General features: G+C 40.1%; 1 protein-coding gene across 2 annotated transcripts in view; it reads left to right on the top strand.

Moving 5' to 3' along the window:
- The window catches only part of PGGT1B (protein geranylgeranyltransferase type I subunit beta), a 57930-nt gene extending 34352 nt beyond the window's left edge, over positions 1–23578 (top strand). For both annotated transcript variants that reach the window (XM_044263103.1, XM_044263114.1), the window contains 4 exons: positions 2240–2285; positions 11572–11756; positions 17442–17550; positions 21783–23578. In XM_044263103.1, the coding sequence (XP_044119038.1) occupies positions 2240–2285; positions 11572–11756; positions 17442–17550; positions 21783–21964 (522 nt within the window). In that variant the 3' untranslated portion in view covers positions 21965–23578. The remainder of the gene's footprint in view (positions 1–2239; positions 2286–11571; positions 11757–17441; positions 17551–21782) is intronic.
- The last annotated feature ends 245 nt before the right edge of the window (positions 23579–23823 follow it).

Genomic DNA, 23823 nt, shown 5'->3' with positions numbered 1-23823 from the left:
ATATTCCCAGGTGCTTGCTTGATAACATGCAGCCGAGTTTGGGCTAATGTATTACAGTGTTCTGCTTTATGGCCATTTTGGGGAGGCGAGGGCAGATTTTCATACACCAAGATCTTTTCATTCCATTTGCTGTGTTTTTGTTTCAGAGTTACTTTATATAGATTTGTCTCTTTGTTTAGTCATTTTGTGGATTTTTTTTTTCTTAGAAAAATTTCTGTTTAAGAGTATACTCTTTCCAGTCAACAAAGCATGATGTTTTAAATTTAGAGTTTGTGTGGGGTTTGATTTTTTTTTTTTTCATGTTGGGGAAAGTGTGTGTTTCATGATTTTCTGGTAGGAGAGAGGTTCTCTTGTTTCTCATGTCTCTAAGTGTTGCTCCTTTGGTGTCCTTTATTACCTGATCTTTGGAGGGCCCGTCTGTCTTCTCTGTTGACTTGATTCATCAAAGTCACGCAGTCTGACCAGCGCACCGTCTGAAGTCCCTTCCCTGTGGTCTGCGCTCTGTTGTTCCAGAGCTCATGCAGTCACGGCCGCGCTTGCTTGGCATGGTGGGGCTGGCTGGTGACAGGGACCGTGACCCTGCCGGCTGACATGCAGCCCAGGATCTGAGTCACTGGGGAGATCACCAGTGCACTGGGGCCTGTGCTGCTTTTTGCCATCACATCACAAACTCTGGGAGTCGTAAGTGTGTGTACAGAGAAGTGTGAAGCAGTATCACCAGTCTTGAGCATGTTGTACTACTAAAACATTAAAAATATTGAGAGTTAAAAGTGTTTTCTTTGTGAAAAAAAAAAAGTACATATATATGTATATATACGTGTGTGTATATGTATATGTATCTATGAAGTAGTTTGGGCAGTGTTTGCCTTGTTTCCTTACATAACATAGGACAGGGAGGGAGCATCTTTTCTGTCTGGGTAAATGTTCAGACTCCTTGCTAAGTTTATAGCAGCTGCCAACACTTTCTCCTTTGTGTTTTCGTCGTCGTGAAACATCTCTAAGGATTCCTTTCCCGTGAAGCGCTTTGGCAGCGTCTTCACCCTTTGCATCACAGCTGCGGTCCTCACTCGTGCAGGTGCCTGCCTTCACGGAGCTCTTCCAACGGCGGCTCTAGGGGCCTTCCCAGGAACAGCCGTTTTTGTCTGTACCTGTGTTTGAGCTCAGTTTCACTTCTAGTGCTGCTGCTTCTCGTTTCTTGATTTGGTGGCCAGTCTTCTTTCAGTTCTGCCTTTTCAGAGAATGTCCTGTGGGTTTATTACTAAGACAAAGGAGGAGACAGCACAGCCATAAGGTTGTTGGCTGTGCATGAACTGAGTGAACGATGTGTGCAGTGACCAGTTACTAAGACTGAAGAAGGCGGGACTGGTTACTGATGGTGACGTGCACCTGCCGTTTGCGTGGTGATCTGTGAACTGAGGCGCTCGCCTCAGGTTGGTACTCTCTGCAGTTGCTCATAGTTGATACGGCGTACTTGCGGAACTAGAACCATATTGTGTTGTTCGGCTAAGGAATGCTACCTGAATTTGTGCGCATCCGAACTGCACAAAGACTGCCGGCGTTTCGCTCTTAGGGTGGACCTTCTCCCTCCGATGGGAACTTGACATCCATCTCATGTCTACCATTGGCTTCCTCCTCATTTTCCACAGACTTCCCTTGCTCTCTGCAAAGGGATGTCAGGAGTGGGAGAGGCAGCTTGTTGGGGTTGGAGGTTTCTTACTCTGTAGACAGGTAATTTAAAACTCGTACATGTCTTCCAGCTTTGCTGAGGTTTCAGTTTTATATAGTTGTATTGTTCTTCTGTTTTTATTTTGTAGGATATGTGGGGAGATCCACATTTAGGCAGGTGCTATTATCTTCTGCTACCCACAAGCCTCAAAATAGACCTGTTCCATGTTTATAATTTATTAGTATAGCATCTTTACATTTTCCTTAAACTTGTATAGTCTGGCAAGGAGGAAAAGAATAAGGGTTGGGGTTTTTATTGGGTAGAGATCGAATATCTAGACGCCATCTTCAAACAGTCTGTCTCAGAATGTGCTTACTGTATGCATTTAGTGCTTTGACTTGATGCATAAGCCAAGGTACTTGAAATGCCTACAACTACTCCTTTGCGGGAAACTGAATATTTTAGGAGATATGAGGGATAAACCAAAATCAATCCAGAGACCAAAAATTAGCATAGTGAGGACTTACTTATTATCATTTCCGTATTAAAATGAACAATGTTTTTCTTTTTCAGTCCTATGACAATGGGCTGGCACAGGGAGCTGGACTTGAATCTCATGGTAAGACATCTTAAAGTAAATGAACGTGTAGTTTCTTTTGTTCCTTTAAATATCATAATGGTGTCTACGACATCGAGGACCCTAGAAGTTTGCCTCAGCCCATGGTTGTTGTCTTTCCTGCTTCTCTCTTTTGACACTTTATGCCACTTGGAACGTCTTCTAGGTCAGTAATCGGTCTGAGAATGTTCAGACTAGGATATTTATACTTTTCTAGTATTTTCAGTTTATGTATTTGACTGTCAGCTGCATGATACTGTCCTAGGGTGATTTCTTAAAATAGCACTAGAAGACAGCAAGTTTTCTTTTTTGGCATAACACCAAAAAGCTAGATGTAGAATATTAAGCATGAATCAATGAATTTGTGAAGAAACGAAAATGTTTTGCTTACTTTTCTTAATATAATAATCCTTAGTCATTGCTGTAAAACATTTTGCTATATAGCAAAATGTTCCGTACATAAATTAAAGCAATTTCTCCTTTCACCCTTTTCCCCACTTGGGGTGGAACTAGAATAGGGAGATGATATACTTAGTCTATCAGTACATCAATGGCCTGAGGTTTTTCAAATTGAGTATGTCCATGTAGGAGTAAGCTGCATGCTCCTTTTTATTTTATTTTATTTTATTTTATTTTATTTTTTGCATGCTCCTATTTTTTTTTCATTTCTTTCTTTCCTTTTTTTTTCTTTTTTTTTAAGATTTTATTTTTAAGTAATCTCTACAACTAGCATAGGGTTTGAACTCACAGTCAGCACTTGCATGCTCTACTGACTGAGCCAGCCATGCTCCCCAGCTGTGTTCCTTTCTTTAAAAGGAAAGAGCCCAGATCAAGGAGGCACCCTGAGTGAACACCTTAAGTTTCCTCTTTATTATGGCCGTCTCTTTGTGCTCGCCTTTTGTGTCCCTCCCTCTGGCAGCATGTAAGTGGCAAGAACAGATCTCAGAAAGAACAGGTCTCAGCCCTGATAACCTGCTTGGGACCTGGCCCCTTGCTTATTCTCTCTGAGGGTTTCCTCGTTGACAGATGAGAAATAATTGGACCTTCCTTTAATTTTAAAATTGTTGCTAGGATTCTGAGATAAGGGGGGAATGTGGTTTGGAAACTATAAAACGTGTATAAAATGATATTTTTAACATACACTACCTGCCATATCCTTGTACTTCCCTGAGACCTTGTCCTATCTGGTCTTCTCCCTCTCACACATCTTCACTCCCTCCTTCAGTGTCGGTATTTGCAGAGTGCTTATTGCGAAGGGCCATGTAGAAGACAGTCTCGATGTTCCTCTGAAGCGGTGCTATAGCACAGCTGTATCTATCAGGACACCACAGTTCCCGTGTGTGCCTACACGTGGGTGAGACTGGGCTTGGGGCAAGCTGTAGTAGCAGTTCTGTCACTGGTCCTCACCACTTGGTGAGGAGGATATGTACTTGTAGGTGCGCAGAGAGGAAATCTGGCATCTATGAATTTCCGAGAAGCCAGGGTCTTGTGCTCAGTATTGGAGAGGGTGTTAACGGGCACTCTGGCCGAGGACAAACGTCACCAGTATTGGAGACCTGTGGAACAGATGCCGTGGGTCCCAGGAAATGGGGATTGCATTTGCTGGGACGTGAAGGAGAGGGCTGCTCAAACATGATTCTCGCTGACAGAACCTGTCAGGAAAACGTGTCTCGCTGAGTCACACTAGTAGTGATTTTAAGTCTGTACGACTTGAGTAGGATTACACCCATTGAGATCAGCAGCTGTGGACTGTGGTTGGTGCCAAAACCTTCTGTCTGTCTTCCTTTTCTCTTTGATTTGTTTGGTGGGCTTGAGACCCACAGCTCCAGAGGAGGGCGTCCTACTCAGGGTGCCACAGTGGGCTGGCGTCCTGCAAATGGGCTCCAGGAACACCCAGGTACCGCTCCCTCCACCTTGCGTGTCTGGAGCCCCCTCTCAGGACACCAGTGTGCACACGCAGGTCAGGTGTCATGTTCTCTGGGTGCTGTGAGGTTTGATAGGCCTGGGAGCCTGCTCTGGAGGCCCTTGGTGTGCCTTCCTTCCCCGCCTTCTCTCCTGTCAGCGCTGGCCAGCAAAACCTCCTCCTCAGAAGTCAGCCTGCAGGTTGGCTTGCCCCTGCAAGCCTCTGTCGTCTTCCTTCTTCTTCTTTGCCTTGTTAGTCTTTTCAGAGAAACAAGCCAAATACACTCTTTGCCCTTCTCCACGAGTGGCTTTTCTTAAGCTTTCTGTATAAGCCCCAGCAGCTTATGGAGTTTCTTTTGTAAAGTCCCTGGTGATTGAGAGATTTCAAGCCCATTGTCACTGTCCCACTCCTCGCCTTGTGTTTCCTGAAGCCCGGGAAGCTCTTAGCCTCTCCCCTGCTTTCTGGAAGTGTCAGGTTCTTCTTGCCGGCTTCCTCACTCGCTGTTTCTGGCTCCTTCACCACGCTGGTGTCTTCTTCCCACTCACTTACCTGGACCCACCTTTCTTCTTGCCCTGAAGGTGGTTCCTCTTTCTGAATCTCAAGGCTCTTCCTGGACTTGTGGTTCTTTGTACGCAGAACCCTCCTCCCTCACCTCTAGTTTACACTCAGCTCTGTTTCATATCCCTCAGGTACTGGCTCCAATGATTGCTTTTAATTGTCATTTTTGAGATTGCAAACCGCCCACACACACTCTGTTGCCCATCCCCTTCTGCCCTTGTTTTTCTCTATATTCTGTTTTATCGTGTGTGTATTATCTGTGTGCGCAAGAGGACAGAGATCTTTGCCTGTTTCAGTCACTGTTGTGTCCCCCTCACCTAGAACATGCGGTATGCACTGGGATGAACTATGGTGGTTTTATTGGTCCCCTCTGTGCGGGTAGCACCAGAATGCTTTTCCGAATCTGTCCTTTTGCTTCGGAGCTGCAGAGCACCCTCCCCACCTGCCGGCGAGGTACATGCCCTTCTGTAGTTCTTCAGCGTCAAAAGCTGCAATTTTAAAGCCATCGTTTTTTCGTTCCTTTCTCTGGTGCCCGCATTTGCCCCTCAGGAATGTGGAACAACTACTTCCAGATCTACTAGTTTTTCAGTTCATAGAAGCCAGAAGTCCCGAACTCGGGGTGTTTGATCTCGCGTTCTGTTTTGTTGTGTTGTTTTGTTTGCCTGCTTGCAGTTATGCCAGTGTTCTCCCATAGGTCACCTGTTTATAATCCTTGATCTACAGACTGAAAGGACTGGAATTTACAATGAAGCAGTTGCTCTGTGCCAGCTACCAGTTAGTCTCATTTAGTCCTCGCACCAGCCCTCTGGGAGTGTGAATAGGAGTCACATCTTTGTGTGACTCAGATTCCACCAGGGACGCGAAACCCTCATGAATAGTAAAGAACCTGGATTTATCCTGGGAATAAGATTGTACATGACTGTGGAGGAGTCTGGAGAAAGAAGGGCCTAAAGGGGAAGTTGGTGGAGGGGAAGTCACTGACAAGCCATCCTGTGGCCCTGGCCCGGGTGGACAGCAAGACCTGGCAGGAGAATCTGGAAGGTCAGGGGCATCCAGCGGCCAGAGCAGGGTTGTGGTAGAGGAGTTTGGCGGGGGCTGTTGCTCCGGCATCTGACTGTGGGTGTTGGGTTACCAGGGCAAGAAGTAAAGCAGACTTGCATTCCAAGTATGCGGGAGAATCAGGGCAAGGTGCAGTCTCCTGGCACCTCTGTCTTTGTCTCTTGGCTCCTTGAACCACAGCCAGGACATTGTCTGCTGCTTCTCTCTCTTTCCACGGATCCCACCCACACTTGGACTGCAGACCCCATAGGGAAGCACTTCTGGCCGAGCCGGGTGGACACGGTAGCAAACCACCACAGTAACCGTTGCCATTTTTCTCAGAGTTGGGACTTCCCCAGTAGGCTCATCTATCATCGGGTATATGGTGTAGCCCACTTGAAGCCCTGTGCATGCTCAGCAGGGCCTTTCTGCCTACGTTTGCATCCCTCATTTAGTTCTCCGTGTCTGCTTCCAGCCTCGCTTTGTAGTCGCACACGTGAGCCACCCTTCTGTGCATCCCAGGCTGCAGGGAACATGTGTTCCCCAGATGTTCTCATGTGCCTTTTCACCTTGGGACGTGGCTGACATTCTTCCCTTGCCTGAAATCATCCCCTTCCACTTGCTTCTCCTCTTTTCCCTCTTTCTCACCTTCTGAGTTTTGCCAATCTGCCTCTGGCTAATTCCATTCTCGCTGAAGCACTTCATCATCTCTCATCCCCTGGCCTGGAACAATGCCTCCTTTTTCTGTATTCCAGCATACTTGGTTCATACCATCTTCATGGCACTCCGTTTGCCTTAGCGGCTCTGCCATATTGTGAGCCAGTAGGTCTCATTAGCGTCCAGCCCTGTACCATGCGGCTGGCTGTCCAGCGAGTGTTTGAATTGGCTGTCCTCTCTCGCACTCAGCATCCCGAAGCTTGGGAGGCTGGGTGGGTTGCGTCCTTCTGCTGCAGGCTGTTCTCCCACGACTGCTTAGCTGAGACAGTCCATTTGTCCTGCAGACCAGACAGGCACACAGTACCCTTCTAGGCCGTGATCATCAGATGTGAGGATTCCTTCTTAGCCTAGTGAGACTCTTAAGCGTTAGCACAGTTGTACGGTAAAGTGGTCGTGTGTTTGGATTTGCTTTGCTAGGATTAAAGCTATTGTCTCCTCTCAGGATTCATGATATAAAAGTAATAGTTCAGATAAATAAACTTGATTCCATGGTTCTTCAAAACTGTCTCTACTACTTAATCCAGAAGAGAAATACTCAGCTCTTTGCCCTAATTTCATGTAAGCATTTGGCTCCTTGAATTTTCCTCACTTTACCTTTCCATGGGGTGTTTAAGTATGAAGTGGTATAATTTTATTTGTATACCTATTTTTAGTTTCTACTTCATCTCTAGCTATATGATTGTTATCCCTCTTACGTTATATATTTCAGAGCATATGGACCCCTTCATATAATTTGGTACATGCAAATAAAGACAATGCTTAAAATTGGGCCTTAAATCCTTATGGGAGCAGTAAGTTAGCTTACACCTGTTAAATACTGTTAAAATGTAAGTAAGTCCTAGCATCCATGATTAGAGGCAGGAACACCTCCTTTGCCCTGCCCCCAGCCCCCCCACTGCCCCGGGAGCAGTGAGGTCGGTTGTTTGAGAGATCCAGCCTTGAGGGTTTCTTCCGTCTATGTGTGGTGTCCTTGGCTGTGGTATTCTGCACACAGGAAAGATCCGTATGACTGGAGCATCTGACCTCAGGTGACAGACTCTGCAGGGCAGTCTTTCTCTTGCTGGCATGTGTCTTAGTGTGCCTTGCTGGAAGAGCCTTCAGGACAGAAGGTTCTTTTCATACCTTCTCCAACCAAGGCATAATGAACACAACTTAACCTTCTCTTGATGAATTCAGAAACTTAGGAGAAGTGGTTTTGTATTGTACTTTAATGTAATGATGTGATACTCTTTTTTTTTTAAGATTTTATTTATTTGACCCAAGGATAAAGAAAAGCATGTATTTCAGAAATGAGGAAGAACTGAGTGATTAAAATTATATTATGTAAATATCGTTAAAAAAAAAAATTTTGTTAAATCTTGGGGTACCAAGTTCAGTTGAAATTAAAGATTACTTTTAGAATTTGAGCATAAAAAACACTTAGTACCAAATAATTTTTTAACTATAAAATAGGTTCATAGTGAATGGAAAGTAATTTTAAAGTATCATGTTTCTATCTTGCCTTAGTAGAGTAATAAAAATCAAGATTTGCTATTAACAATTAATCTTGAAAACAATTCATTTGAATTCAAAACAAATCTTTTTTTTTTTTTTTTTAAGATTTTATTTATTTATTTGACAGACAGATCACAAATAGGCAGAGAGGCTGGCTGAGAGGGGAGGAAGCAGGCTCCTCATGGAGCAGAGATCCCAATGCGGGGCTCTATCCCAGGACCCTGGGATCATGACCTGAGCCGAAGGCAGAGGCTTTAACCCACTGAGCCACCCAGGCGCCCTTGAATTAAAATAAAAACAAATCTTAATACTATCATAGTACTGCCAAGAAAAAAAACCAATATTAAAAAGATGTGTTTGGGACGCCTGGGTGGCGCAGTTGGTTGGACGACTGCCTCCGGCTCAGGGCGTGATCCTGGAGTCCCGGGATCGAGTCCCGCATCAGGCTCCCAGCTCCATGGGGAGTCTGCTTCGCTCTCTGACCTTCTCCTCGCTCATGCTCTCTCTCACTGTCTCTCTCTCTCAAAAAATAAATAAAATAAAATCTTTTAAAAAAAAAAAAAAAAGATGTGTTTGGGATGCCTGGGTGGCTCAGTTGGTTAAGCAGCTGCCTTCGGCTCAGGTCATGATCCCGGCGTCCTGGGATCGAGTCCCACATCGGGCTCCTTGCTCGGCAGGGAGCCTGCTTCTCCTTCTGCCTCTGCCTGCCATTCTGGCTGCCTGTGCTTGCTCTCTCACCCTCTCTCATAAATAAATAAAATCTTTAAAAAAAAAAAAAAAAGAGAAGTTCATTATAAAAGTTTATTCATGTATGATTGGTTTACATGAAGACATTTGAAGTAAATTTCATCTTTAAGACAAAAACTTCATGAGGTCTGTGGAAAATGCTGACTGGTTTATCATTATTAAATGTTAATAAATTTTTAAGAGAATTTTTTTTTTAAAGATTTTATTTTATTTATTTGAGAGAGAGAGACAGTGAGAGAGAGAATGAGCGAGGAGAAGGTCAGAGAGCGAAGCAGACTCCCCATGGAGCTGGGAGCCTGATGTGGGACTCGATCCCGGGACTCCAGGATCACGCCCTGAGCCGGAGGCAGTCGTCCAACCAACTGCGCCACCCAAGCGTCCCAAGAGAATTTTGTTTTAAAAATAAAAGGATTTTGTTTACTTGAGAGAGAGCTTGTGCAAGTGGGGGGATGAACAGAGGGAGAGGGACAAGCAGACCCCCCCCGAGCAAGAAAGCCGAAGGTGGGGCTTGACTTCCTGACCCTGAGATCCTAACCTAAGCCTAGTCAGACATTCAACAGACTGAGCCACCTGGGTGCCCCTGTAATTATGTAATATTCTTGAAATTTTTTGAAGCTTGTAGGAATCACTGACGTAGCCTTATTTAGCCCCTTTTGGTGCTAAATAGAATATGAGTTCCTGTGCCCACTTCTTTATATTTCTTAATTGACTTATTAAGTTGTTACTTATCTTTTCTTGCTCTTTGTATCTGTGTCTAACACTCTCCTAAGTTCATACTCTTAGCCCAGGTTTTTCGAGTTGGTTTTTAAGAATTCTGTGTGAAATGAGAACCTCTTAGGGATAAATGTTGGTAAATGAATTTTAGCTTAAAGCATAGACTTTTCAGTAAGTATTCTTAGCTATTCAGACCTCAGTCTTACTTCAAAAGTTATCATTGTGCAAAGCTGGTGATTTGGGCAAAGTAGAGAGCATTTTTACTTTGAATTGTGCCAGTGTGCTTTAAAGAATCCTAACAAGTAATTTGGAGAGTAACAATTAAATGCCTCTTTTTAAACCTTTTGGTAGGTTTTTGTTGTCGTTGTTTTTTACGTTTGATTTATTTAAGTAATGTCCACACCCAACGTGGGGCTTGAACTCACAGCCCTGAGATCAAGAGTTATATACTCTTCCAACTGAGCCAGCCAGGAACCCTTACTCTTTGGTAGTTAGTGAGTACAATTATCTGTTGGAGATTTTATATTTAATGATGTAATAATACCTAAAGTCCTGGCCAGGTTGTCATGGAATAGAAATTGAAATTGGTGGGTCACTCAAGAGGAAGTAAATTTGGTAGTTGTTTAATAGAAATTATTCTAGAAGGTTATTATACCTTTGTTTTATTTTTCTGTTTTTATTAACTTATGGCTGATGTAGAACTCCCTAGTCACTGGGAAAATTCTGAAGTTTAAGTAGTTCTTACTGACATTGACCTTTTCAGTGTGATGGCTGCCTTGAGTTTCCTAGAGGGAATGCTTGCTTGTCTTCTGCCAGAGAATGCATGAGGACTCTCACAGTAAAAGGGAAGTTGTAGGATGAAGTGTATTATAAACCATCCATTTCTGTAGCAGAAATTTATCAGTAGGCAAAGTCATGATAAATTGGAATAAGTATTTTCATATTATTTGGACTTGACCAAATAGTGCCAGTGAAAATTGTTATTTCTTGTTCCTTTGTGGACAGATACAGACTTTTCAGTTCCTGAGGAAAGGAATCACTTTTGTGAGTGTATTGGTTTCCTGCTGCTCCTGTAGCATTTTGCTGTGGACTTAGGGTATAAAACAGCGCAAGCCTATTCTCTTCCAGTTCTGGAAGACAGAAGTCTGAACTGCACTTCACAGGGCTGGTTCCTTCTAGAGGCTCCAAGGAAGAGTCTGTTCCTTTGCTCTGCCAACTTCTGGTGGCTGCCGACTTTCCTGATGTATTGCCAAGTCACTCCAGTCTCTACTTCATACTCACATTGCTGCCTCTTTCTGTAATCCCCTTCTACCCCCTTTTCAAGGACACTTGTGGTTGCATTTAGGGCCCAGCCAGATAATCTAAGAAAATCTCTCCCATCTCAAAATCTGTAATCACATTCATGCAAAGTCCCTTCTGCTCTAGGAGGGAACATTGACGTATTCCAGGTATTAGGACATGGACATCTGAACCTTTGCAGGCCATTATTCAGTCTGCCACAGGAAATGGTTTCTCCTCACGTGTCTCCTTCCTGACAGGCTCTTCTCCCCCTGCCCCAACACCATCTCTCCCTCATCCCTTGCTTTCCTTAAGTTTTTTAAGCTGAGTAGTATCTTATCTTAGAAGCTTCTAGCTTGTCTCTGTCATTTGTGAAAACTGGTCTTGTCTCAGGCAGATGGAACCTTAGTTCATGAGCACTGTACAGTCTTTAAGGGAATGAAATCAGACTGGAGGGTGACAGAGTCCTGGATAGGGAGAGTACTAGGTTTCACTGTCAACTCTTCCATTAAACCATGTAATTTTGAACATGATCCTTAAGCTCCAAAGTCTCTTTTTTCCCATAAGTGAAATATATCTTAAAGCTTTAAATTATTTTAAATTCTTGTCTTTTTTCTTTTAAATTCTTGTCTTTAAATTCTTTCAAGTTAATATTGAATGCTAAACACTGAAGACTTTAGTGCCTTCTGGTTATTTTAAAGGTATAATTAATTGTCTTCTAAATTTATTTGACTGATTTCTGGAATTATAAACCATGGCTTTTTTTTTCTCCAGCCATTTATGCTATTTCCCTAGGCATCTGATTTGACGTGTGAAGTATTGTGTGGTTTCGATTAACAGGAGGATCGACTTTTTGTGGCATCGCATCACTGTGTCTGATGGGTAAACTAGAAGAAGTTTTCTCAGAAAAAGAATTGAACCGGATAAAGAGATGGTGTATAATGAGGCAACAGAATGGTTATCATGGAAGACCTAATAAGCCCGTAGACACCTGTTACTCTTTTTGGGTGGGAGCAACTCTAAAGGTAAGAGAAAGAATAAAATTGAGAAACCTATACTCCCATCCAAGTACTAACCAGGCCCGACCCTGCTTAGCTTCCGAGATCAGATGAGATCAGGCGCGTTCAGGGTGGTGTGGCGGTAGACGAGAAACCTATACTCTATTGATACAAACTGTGCTTCAAAAGGTTTAGTCTTTGTAATGTTCATTGAGTGAATTTAGGCTGCTGAGTGTTTTCTGTTGCGCTGGCAAAGCTAATCTCTGTATGGTTTTTCCATAGATTTCACGTATCCGTTGTGCTACTTGAAAATTGCCATTCTTCTAAAACTTAAGTGGCCCAGAGCATACATAAGAAAAGATAACGTTGGGGCGCCTGGGTGGCTCAGTGGGTTAAGCCGCTGCCTTTGGCTCAGGTCATGATCTCAGGGTCCTGGGATGGAGTCCCGCATCGGGCTCTCTGCTCAGCAGGGAGCCTGCTTCCTCCTCTCTCTCTCTGCCTGCCTCTCTGCCTACTTGTGATCTCTGTCAAATAAATAAATAAAATCTTTAAAAATAAAAAAAAGAAAGAAAAGATAACATTGTAAAAAATCTTGTTACCAAAACTGACCGGTAGTCAATCCAGAGCAGGGATCTGTCTGAACGTAATAGTAAAGACTTTATAGGAAATTAATATTCTTAAAAGATAAACCATGGGTATTTCTTTGAAAATAGTTTGTGGTTTTTAATTTTTTATTGATTTGTTTGCCTAACCTTCTGAATGACTCAACTGATTGACACGTTTGCACATTTCTCTTTATCTCTTACCTTGCGATATGCCCAATTTCATAAGCTTATTAACCACTAAATACCTTCAAGTTTGCTCTGTTTTTTTTTTTAAGATTTTATTTATTTATTTGACAGAGAGAGATCACAAGTAGGCAGAGAGAGAGAGGCGGAAGCAGGCTCCCCACTGAGCAGAGAGCCCGATGCGGGCCTTGATTCCAGGACCCTGAGATCATGACCTGAGCCAAAGGCAGAGGCTTAACCCACTGAGCCACCCAGGCACCCCTAGTTTGCTCTGTCTTAAAATTGCTTTTCCCTTGGGCGCCTGGGTCACTTCTTTTTCACGTCTGAAAAATCAGCCATAATTCCTTGATAACTAAGTATCTAATCAGTGGTTATGTGTATTTCCTTTTGCATCACATCAAGAGGCACATAATCTCCAGTTATCTCCTTTTGTTCAAAGGGCTCCAGAGCTGTCAAACCTGATTTATCCACTATAAAGCCCCCCATCAGCTTTTTATTTGATGATGGCAAAATATACATAATGTATTATTTATCAGTTTAACTCTTTGTAAGTATATAATTCAGTGGTATTAATTACATTCACGATGTTATGTAACCCTCACCACTATGCATACCCCAAATTTCATTGTCCTCAATATAAATTCTCTACTCTTTACTGTTCTCATCTCCCTCTGGCCCCTGGTCATCTCTATTCTGCTTTCTGCCTTTATGGATTTGCTTGTTCTTGCTACATCATATAGGTGGAATCACAATATGTGTCCTTCTATGTCTGGCTTATTTTGCTTTGCATAATGCTTTCAAGGTCCATCCGTGTTGTAGCATATATCAAAATTCCATTCCATTTTATGGCTGAGTAATATGCTGTTGTATGTTTATACCACATTTTGTTTATCCATTTATCTGCTGATGGACACTTGGGTTATTTTCATGTTTTTGCTGTTGTAAATAAGTCACCTCTGAACATAGGTGTACAAATAACTGAGCTGATGTTTTCATTTCTTCTGTATATTTACCTAGAAGTGGAATTCCTGGATGATATGGTAGTTCTTTGTGGAACTTTGTGAAGTACCACTGTGCTTTCTACAATGATAGTGTGTGCCATTCTACAGTCCTACGGGTGTACCGGGGTTCCAGTTTCTCTATACCCTCAACAACACTCAACTTTTCTGTCTAGTTTTAGTTTTTATAATAGCCATCCTAGTGCTATCTCCTTGTGGTTTTGATTTGCATTTCCCTAATGATTAGTGATACTGAACATCTTCTGATGTGCTTATTGGCCATTTCTGTATCTTTGGAGAAGTGTCAGTTCAGGTCCTTCACCCATTTTTTTGTCGTGTTTTTTGTTCTTCAAGTGTTCTGGATATTAATCCCTTATCAAGATACATGGTATGCAAATAAATTTTCCTATTCTGTGGTTGTCTCTCTGTTGGTAATGTCCTTTGATATACAAAAGTTTAAAATTGTGATCAAGGGACGCCTGGGTGGCTCGGTTGGTTGAGCAGCTGCCTTCGGCTCAGGTCGTGATCCCAGCGTCCTGGGATCGAGTCCCGCATCGGGCTCCTTGCTCGGCGGGGAGCCTGCTTCTCCCTCTGCCTCTGCCTGCCTCTCTGTCTGCCTGTGCTCACTCTCTCTCCCTCCCTCTCTGACAAATAAATAAATAAAATCTTTAAAAAAAAAAATAAAAAATAAATAAATAAAAAATAAAATTGTGATCAAGTCTAGTTTATCTGTTTTTTCTTGTTTGTCTGTGCTTTTGATTGTCACAGCTATGAAATCATTGCCAAAGCCAAAAGATTTTCTCCGCTATTTTCTTCCAACAGTTTTATAGTTTTAGCTCTTGAGTTTAGGTTTTGATTCATTTTGAGTTAATTTTTTGTATATGGTATAAATTAAGGGTTCAGCTTCATCGTTTTACATGTGGATATCCTGGTTTCCCAGGATCATTTGTTGAGAAGACTGTTCTTTGACCTATTAAATGGTGTTGGCACCCTTGTGGAAAATCAACTGAACACATACGCATGGGGTATTTTTTTTTTTAAGATTTTATTTATTTATTTGACAGAGAGAGATCACAAGTAGACAGAGAGGCAGGCAGAGAGGGAGGAAGGGAAGCAAGCTCCCCGCTGAGCAGGGAGCCCAATGCGGGACTGGATCCCAGGACCCTGAGATCATGACCCGAGCCGAAGGCCGCGGCTTAACCCACTGAGCCACCCAGGCGCCCAGGCATGGGGTATTTTTTTATGTGCTCTCTCTTCTATTCCATTGGCCCATGTGTCTGCCCCCATGCCAGTACCACCCTGTTTTAATTCTTGGCAGCTTTTATAGTAAGTTTCAAAGCCAGGAAGTGTGAATCCTTCAACTTTGTTCTTTTTCATCATTGTTTGGGCTCTTCAGGCCCCTTGCATTTCATAGGAATTTGAGAATTGGTTTTTCCATTTTTTACAAAAAAGGCTATTACGTTGAATCTGAAGATCACTTTGGGTAGTATTGACTTTTAACAGTGTAAGTTCTCCTACAGTGAGCATGGGATGTCTTTCCATTTATTTCAGCATACAAGTCTCTCATGTCCTTGATCAGGTTTATTACTAAATACTTAATTCTTTTATACTCTATTTTAAATGGAATTGCTTTCTTAATTTCTTTTTTGATTGTTTGTTGCTGTCGTATAAAAAACTTACGAGTTTTTTTTACAGAATCATTTTAGTGGCCATTGAGGTTAACATATGTTTTAATCCATTATATTGTTCTTTTTGATGCTCGGAATATCCCATTTTAAGCCAGTCAAAGCCCCTTCAAGTAGGCTCTTGAGTCTTCTCTTTTCTTTTCTTTTAAAAGAGTTTATTTATTTATTTATTTATTTGACAAAGAAAGAGATCACTATTAGGCAGAGAGAACGGCAGAGAGAGAGGGAGAAGAAGCTCCCCGCCAAGCAGAGAGCCTGTTATCGGTCTCAGTCCCAGGACTCTGACATCATGACCTGAGCCGAAGGCAGAGGCTTAGCCCACTGAGCCACCCAGGTGCCCCTCTTGAGTCTTTTCAATATGACCTTGGTAGTCTTTGAGAACTTTCTGAAAACAACGATTTTTACACATTTTAAAAATTCTTAATTCACTATCACCGTAAGTTAACTGATTTTTTTGTTGTTGTTTTTAGAAATATTTTCTATTTTATTTTTTTAACTAAGTCCTGCACCCATCGTGGGGCATGAACTCATGACCTTGAGATCAAGAGTCACATGCTCTACTGACTGAGCCAGCCAGGGACCCCAACTTTCAGTGATTTCTTAACTTCTCTTTAGACATATCTTTGATTCCCAACTACGGAGAATGAAGATTTAACCTCCCTTTTTTCAAGCAGATTGTTACTGGTTATATAGTTTTTAGTTCTGAACTTTTTCTCTTCCTCTTCCACCTTCTAATTCTGTCATATTACCTTTACTTTTATAATGTCAAGTAGCATTTATATTTTATTTAGTAATAATGTTCACATATTTTATGCTTTGCCTGTAAGTTGATTCTAAAATTTAAAAACCAAGAATCAGCACTTACTATGATCATGTAAATAATGTTTATTGCTGAACCAAGTACAGTCTTAAGATTATAGTTTCTTCTTACGTAATGACCCATATGCCACTTGATGGAACATGTTTCTAGCTGATGGATTCTAAAGGGTCTCTTTCCTTTTTATTGTATTGACCAAATTAAAATGAATTAATAAGTTGGTTTCTTATTTGTATTGTAATTCTTTTAGGCTTTGTTTTTCTTTTTGAGAAATAATGCTGCTTTTTTTTTTTTTAAGATTTTATTTAATTTGACAGAGATCACAAGTAGGCAGAGAGGCAGGCAGAGAGAGAGGGGGAAGCAGGATCCCTGCTGAGCAGAGAGCCTGATGTGGGGCCTGATCCCAGGACCCTGGAATCATGACCTGAGCTGAAAGCAGAGGCTTAAACCACTGAGTCCCCCAGACGCCTGAAAAATAGTGCTTCTTTAATCCTTTGTATCTTCTGTGGCTCTTTGATTTATTAACATACTTTTAACTGCTCTTTGTCTTTTTTTTTTTTTTTAAGATTTTATTTTATTTATTTGACAGCAGAGATCACAAGTGGGCAGAGAAAGAGAGAGGGGGAAGCAGGCTCCCTGCTAATCAGAGAGCCCGATGCGGGGCTCAATCCCAGGACCCTAGGATCATGACCTGAGCCGAAGGCAGAGGCCTCAACCCACCCCTTGACTACTCTGTGTCTTAACAGAAATTTTTTGAACTCTCTTGTCTACTAGTCTTGTTTCACACTCTTCCATACCCCTTTTCATAGTTTGGTTTATCCTTTTTTTTTTCCTATTTAATGGGCTCTTGAGAGAGAGAATAAATATATATCCTAAATTTTAAAGCTACATGGTTTTTTTACGCTAAAATTGTATTTGTCTCACCTTTTACCTTTCCTGATTAAAAAGCTACAATTTTTTTAACTGTTCTCAAATAGAACTGTCTCTAATCATCTTGTTAATAATTTTTGTTGCTCTTTTTTGAAATATTTTTGGTCCAGGTTACTACCGGTGTGTAAGTAATAGTTCAAAGGCCTATCATAAGAATTAAAATGTGGGTAGATAAAATTGTCCTTTTTAAAATGACTGATTAAGTTGAACAGTTGACAGAGTTGTGTTTTGAACCAAGCTAAATGTGGTGCAATGAGATTAGTTGGGCGTGTTTCAGAAGAAGGAAATAGTGAGTAGGTTAGGTAGAATAGCTGTGATATGACAAAAATAATAATAATGGGGTTGATTGATTCTTATTGCTGAGGTCTCCAGAGCTTGCTTTGAGCGCCTTAGCTAAAGAAAAGCATATTTAATTGATGTATTACTGAAAATTGAGCCAAAGGTCAATATGAAAGTTTGATGTCAGTAAATTTATATTTGTTCTGTCATTTTAGCTTCTGAAAATTTTTCAGTACACCAACTTTGAGAAAAATAGAAATTACATCTTATCAACTCAAGATCGCCTGGTAGGTGGATTTGCCAAGTGGCCAGATAGTCATCCAGGTAATTTATTTTTTGTATGAATCTAGAACAACTTTATTTTGTTTCTTTCTTGAGTAGACAGACTCTCAGGCATCTTTGCAGTAAGGGCATAAGATAGAAAATTTAACTACAGTTGTAAACTTAAAGGATATGTTTTTCAAAAAGGTAAAATTTTTTAAGTTTAGGGGAAGTTTAGCATGTTGAGGGGTATAAAGGAAGGGTTGGATTATCAAGATGTATTTCTATAGTATGCCTTTTTTTCCGTATATTTCGCTTATCCATGTTTTATTTCATTTGAGGCAATGAGGCAGGTGGTTTCAATCGGCCCTGTCCAAAATAGAGAATCATTTGGTCCAGCCAGAATCTTTAGGATTATTACCTGTCACTAGAGCTAAGTAGAATGAACTACTAAATCCAGAAGGGAACCTGTTCGTAATTTGTTCAGAAGCCATTAAATAAATTTCTCTAATTCTGAAGGTAGCTGTCTGTCACTGCCCATACCCTTGTTCTCTGAATTTCAGCAGATTTGGGTTGTTGTTTTTTTAGAAGGATACTTTGCCAATCTGAACTCTTATTCACTGTCTACAACTCAGGAGCCAGATAGGTTCAGACAATGTGATATTCATTGTTTTCCAAACTCAGGAATGCCAGAGAAGTAAAGAACAAAAGATTCTTAGATTTAATAAGTATGGTTGATCCTTGAACCACACAGGTTTGAATTGTGCCTATCCACTTATAAATGGATTTTTTCCAATAAATAGTATATTATACTATAAGTGGATTTTCTCCTCAGTGCTTTTCATTTCTAAAGCCAAAGGATGTTTTTTCCAGTTTTATTAAGAAATCCTTGACATACATCACCGTGTAAGGTAAAAGTACACAGCATGATGGTTTGATGTACATCTGTTGTGAAATGACTACCAGAGTAGGCTCAGCTAGCAACTGTCTCCTCAGAGCTATACTGAAGGAAAGAAGGCAGTAGTAAAAGGCAAACAGTTTATTTTTGTGATAAGTCTTAGGATTAACTGTCCTAACATGTTTCCTGTATATCGTACAGCAGGGTGAGCGATGTCTCACGTTGGGTATTACACCTCCAGTACTTACTTATTAGTGGAAGTTTGTTCCTTTTAACCCCTTCCTCCAGTTCCCCCTGCCCCGACCCTCACCCCCTGCTAAGCACAAGTCCAGGCTCTTTTTTTCTATGAGTTTGGTTTTTTGTTTTTGGTTTTTAGATTCCACATGTAGGTGAGATCACACAGTATTTGTCTTTGCCTGACTTACTTCACTTAGCATCACAACTTCAAGGTCCATCCATGTTGTTGCAAATAGTTGGATTTCCTCATTTTTATGGCCAAATCATGTTCCATTTTGGATGTATCTACCACAAATTCTTTATCCATGCATTAGTTGGACAACTCAGGTTGTTTCTGTATCTTGGCTATTGTACATAATTCCGCTATGAACATGGGGGTATCGATACCAAGTTAGTATTTTCATTTCCTTTGGGGACATTACTGGATCATATGGTAGTTCTGTTTTTAATTTTTGAGGCTTCTCCAGGCATTTTTCCGTAGGGGCTCTGCCAGTTTACATTCCCGCCAACAGTGCATGAGGGTTCCCTTTCTCCACATACATGCTGGCATTTGTTATCGCTTATCCTTTTGAAGATGGCCATTCTAGCCAGAGTGACATAGTATCTCCCTGTGGAGGTTTTTTTTTTTTTTTTTAAGATTTTATTTATTTATTTGACAGAGAGATCACAAGTAGGCAGAGAGGCAGGCAGAGGGGGAAGCAGGCTCCCCAATGAGCAGAGAGCCCTGCTCATGAGCCCTGCTCAATGATCATGACCTGAGTCAAAGGCAGTGGCTTAATCCACTGAGCCAACCAGAGATGCCCTCTCCCTGTGGTTTTAATTTGCATTTCCCTCATAATTATTGATGTCCGGCATCTCATAATGCACTGGTTGTCCTTTTGTATATCTTCTTTGGGTTACTTGGGTTTCTTTTTTCCTGTTGAGTTATGGTAGTTCTTTCTAGATTTTTTTGTTTGTTTGTTTTATGTTCTAATTTCTAAAGCAAAATAAAATTTTTAAATTTTACTATGTGTTACCATAGCTAGAAAAATGTTAGAGCAGTACCTCAAGAAAACTGAGAATTGTCTTGATGACATTGTTTTTCATCAGAGCTTGTACTATTTTAACAAATACTGTACTATTTTAACAGATGGGAAGAGGGAAATGACAATATCTTGGAAAACTTGTCTGGTATAAACATACTGAAATACATTTTCAGTATTTACAATAGATATTTTTTAAAATTTCTTTATCTTAGCAAGTATGAGTGGGGGGAGAGGGAAAGAATCTTCAAGCAGACTCCGTGCTGAGTGCAGGGACCACGAGGAGCTCGATCTCACTACCCCTTAGACTTATGACCTGAGCCAAAATCAAGATTCAGATGCTTAACCGACTGAGCCACCCAGGCGCCCCAGAATAAATTTTTTTTTTTTTTTTAATTCTTGAAAGTTTTTTCTGGCACTTAGTTGCTAACTTTAACGTATATGTAAGTACTTGGATGTAATACTTTTTACAGATATAGTAAAATGTCTTCAGAACCTGTAAACTGCAGAGCATAGAAAGTTATAAGTTGAGTTTATGTGGAAAGGCCTTTTTAATAGGACCTTTGGGGAAATCATTTTTTAAGAGTTTCTAAAATTAGCGTATTCTTGGTTCTAGTTAGCTTAGTAGCAGTTTTGACACAAAGTAATTCTTATGTATTTACAGAAGAAACTTAGGAAAATAATGCACTTCTATTATGAAGAAACTATATATTTCAGCATTTGATATGCTTGAATACACCTACAGATAAGGAAGCTTAAAAGAAAAGCTTTGAGCTTTGAAACAATTAAGTTCTGGTTCATTGGCTTTTACAGAATGCTTTTTGAGGAAAAAATGCTTTATTTTTACATTATGTGGAAAGTAGAAGATCCTATTTATGTTATCCTAGATGGATTTGATTTCTCTTTTAGTTGCATTTTTTCCTAGAAAAGTATCCTCATTTCTAGTCAATAAAATACGCTGCTTTGTACCTTCTGTAATTTTAGAATAACTACAAGGAAAATTTCATAGTACAGAGGAAATCAGATTTATTTTTTGTGGCCTGAAAATCAGAGAAAAGTAAGCCAGGGGAAACCTAAGCATTCTCTTGAGAGGCCATGAAGGAGGATTGACATGGGCCTCCACTAGTGAGCTAAATTTTTCAGAAATAATCTTGACTAAGCACGACTGTCTGTCCCTCTGTTTTGAAAAGTAGATGATGGTCATGTAAGTAAAACTTTCTAATTTTCCTGACGAAGTTTAAGTCAGTAATGTGTTCTGAACTTCAGTAGCTCTTGAGGCCATAAATGATGGCTAGCACAAAAAAAAAATGCTTGATGGCTACAAAATATATTTTTTTGTAGTATACCCATAATGGCAGAGCTCTGAGCTCTTCAGAGTCCATATAGGGCTGTCCAGCAGGCAGCAGCCATGTGATTCTTGTGGCCACTTGAGTGGAAGAGGGTCACTGCCCCCTGAAAGATGGGGAACAGTAGTGAGGCCAGTATAGAAGAAAGGTTATGGTATTTATAACCACAGAGAATGTGAGTTTGTTTTTACTCAGACATTTTTTGGATGACTGACATTCCCCTAAATAGGAAAACTAAATTTGGTACAGCATTCCATAACAGATTATTCTGTCTAGGCATCTTTCACCGAATACAGTAGTGAGGTAGTATTGGTCATGGAAATGTCAGAGGTAAAATTTAGTGGGAAGGAGTATTGTTACTTAGAGTCAGAGGTTTATTTTCATTTTTCAGGAAAATTTTTCCTTTTAAGATACAGAGCTAAAGCCTCTTGTTTCTGTATTGTGTAGTAACCAAAGGGGAAACCCCTAAGTGAGAAGTCTTTTATTACTGCTACTCTACTTTGTTTTTTAATCACAGAGGATGTTGAGAATGTCACCTTTTCATTTGAGAACTGTTTTCCTTTGTTAATGATATTTGCTTGGATAAAATATCTGATTTTGATCACCTGTTGTTGTTGTTGTTGTTTTTAATTGGTGTTTTGAGACTTTGAGAAAGCACGTGTTTCAAAACCTATATTTAACATTTTTCTAAATTTAATTTTAATGTGGTGAATAGATATGTAGCTTGGTACTTTGCAGCATGTACAAATAAGAATGTGTATTATGATAAAAAAAAAAATACCTCATTTTCAGATGCTTTGCATGCATACTTTGGGATCTGTGGCCTGTCACTAATGGAGGAAAGTGGAATCTGTAAAGTTCATCCTGCCCTGAATGTAAGCACACGGACTTCTGAACGCCTTCGAGATCTCCATCAGAGCTGGAAAACCAAGGACTCTAAACAGTCCCCAGAGAATGTGCACATCTCCACATGACTGACTTCACTTAGCTTGGGAGGGTGGGGGGATTTGTAGCATAACTGTAGCTCAAGGTTAAAAGCCATGTATAACCAAGTGTGCTCTTTTTTAAAGAGGTAGTCTCACAATCAAATCTTGTGCCGATGTCACTTTGGAATATGGTCTTGAGCCAGTAGCCTTTGTACTGGGTTACAAGAAAATCTTTGTTGAAGTTGGAACCACAGTGGACTCTGTTGTGGTTCTTAAATGTTTATACTGTGTTTCTAAGAAGTTCTTTGAGGCAAATTAACTATATGTATGTAGGTTATCTTTTTAAAAAACTCTTCAGTACAAATTGTATCATACTATAAAATGGACACAAATCTTCAAAACAAGTTTACAGTTCACTTAGCATTGATAATCTTTGGGTGAACACTTAGGGATCATTTAAAAAGCTTAATAGCTGATGGTAGAAAATTGCTTTAATGAATTAAGTATCTAGGATTCTTCTTTGAAAACAGATGGTTCCATAATTTTTAAAAAGAAATGACTTATTTTGGCTTATTAAGTGTGCCAGTTAAACTTATGTGGCCTATATAAATGAAATTAACTTCATAGCAAGGATGAGTAGGCTTAACTAATACAGTAATTTTCTAAAAGGACATTGATTTAAGAAGACTATTATGTGATTGAGGAAAAAATAATTTAACTGTATGTGATTGTGAATGAGAAAGTTTTGTGCTGTGTGGGTCACTTAATTAGATGTTGTGAGGGTGAATAACAGCTGTGTCTGATTTTTTAATTTCATTAGTTGCTTTTTCTTCTTTCTGGGGAGAAAATAGTCACCTAGAAGGAAAGAGACATTGAGTGGTTTGGTTTATTTTTCTGAAATACGTGATATTGTAAATTATACTTGTACTTTTATAAGGGAGTTATTTTTAGCCATTTGGGTTTTTTTTTAGTTTGTTGTGTCCAATGTGTTAGTGGTTCTGATTTCAAAATGACAATTTTCTAATTTTTTCAAAATAAGTAAAACTCTCAGTAAAAAAAAACAAAACCACTAAAGTAAATTTAATGGTGCAGCTCCATACATGGTCATTTATATTTTTATATTTTCAGGTAAATAGAAGGGAAGTGTTCTGTTAGGTGTTAAAGGGTGTCACTTTTGTTCTTTTTGTTTTGTTTGGTCTGTGAACTAGCTAATTATAAAGGAAATAGTGTAAAAACTCATCTTCATTAGTAACCAGTTTATCAGTAAATCACACCCATCACTGCTGTTGAATGTCGTTCAGAGATGTGAGACAAGCACTGAAATGGAGAAGAAAACCTCTTCACTGCGGGAGCTGGGTTAAAGTTAAGAGTCTTGGTGATAATAAATGTGGAACTATTCTACAACTATGAGTGTAAAAACTAAATTACTAGTATAACTGTTTAGGAATTATAATATATAGATTTTAATTTCTTTCCTAAATTTTAGGGGGAAATGCCCTTAAATAATGATCCTTCCAAAGGAAAATCTGGTATGTGCTTGGGAAAAGATTCATTTGTTGTTGGATCCTTAGTTTTAAAACTCCTCTTGTCAGAGTCAACTTTATTATTTTTTTGATTAGAAATAAAATCCATTTTCTGATTGTGGGGAAAATATAAGCTTAACAGCAGATGTTATCTTTCAGCAAGTTATTTCAGTTGCGTCTATTTAAATCCTGGCAAATTAAGACATCCCTGTCTCAAACTAAGTCACTTCCTAGACTTTGGGAGTTAAAATAGCCTGTTTGGAATGGCTTTAGAGCTATTATAAAAAAACCCAGATTGTTTTTCTTGAATTGCCACTAGCAGTTAGAAGAAAGTTAGTAATAATAGTAACCATATCGCAAACGGAAGAGAATTCCAAGTTTAAA

Source organism: Neovison vison, chromosome 1 (genome assembly GCF_020171115.1).
Source record: "Neovison vison isolate M4711 chromosome 1, ASM_NN_V1, whole genome shotgun sequence".
Classification (NCBI taxonomy): Eukaryota; Metazoa; Chordata; class Mammalia; order Carnivora; family Mustelidae; genus Neogale; species Neogale vison.
This window is presented reverse-complemented; position numbering and strand designations above follow the sequence as displayed.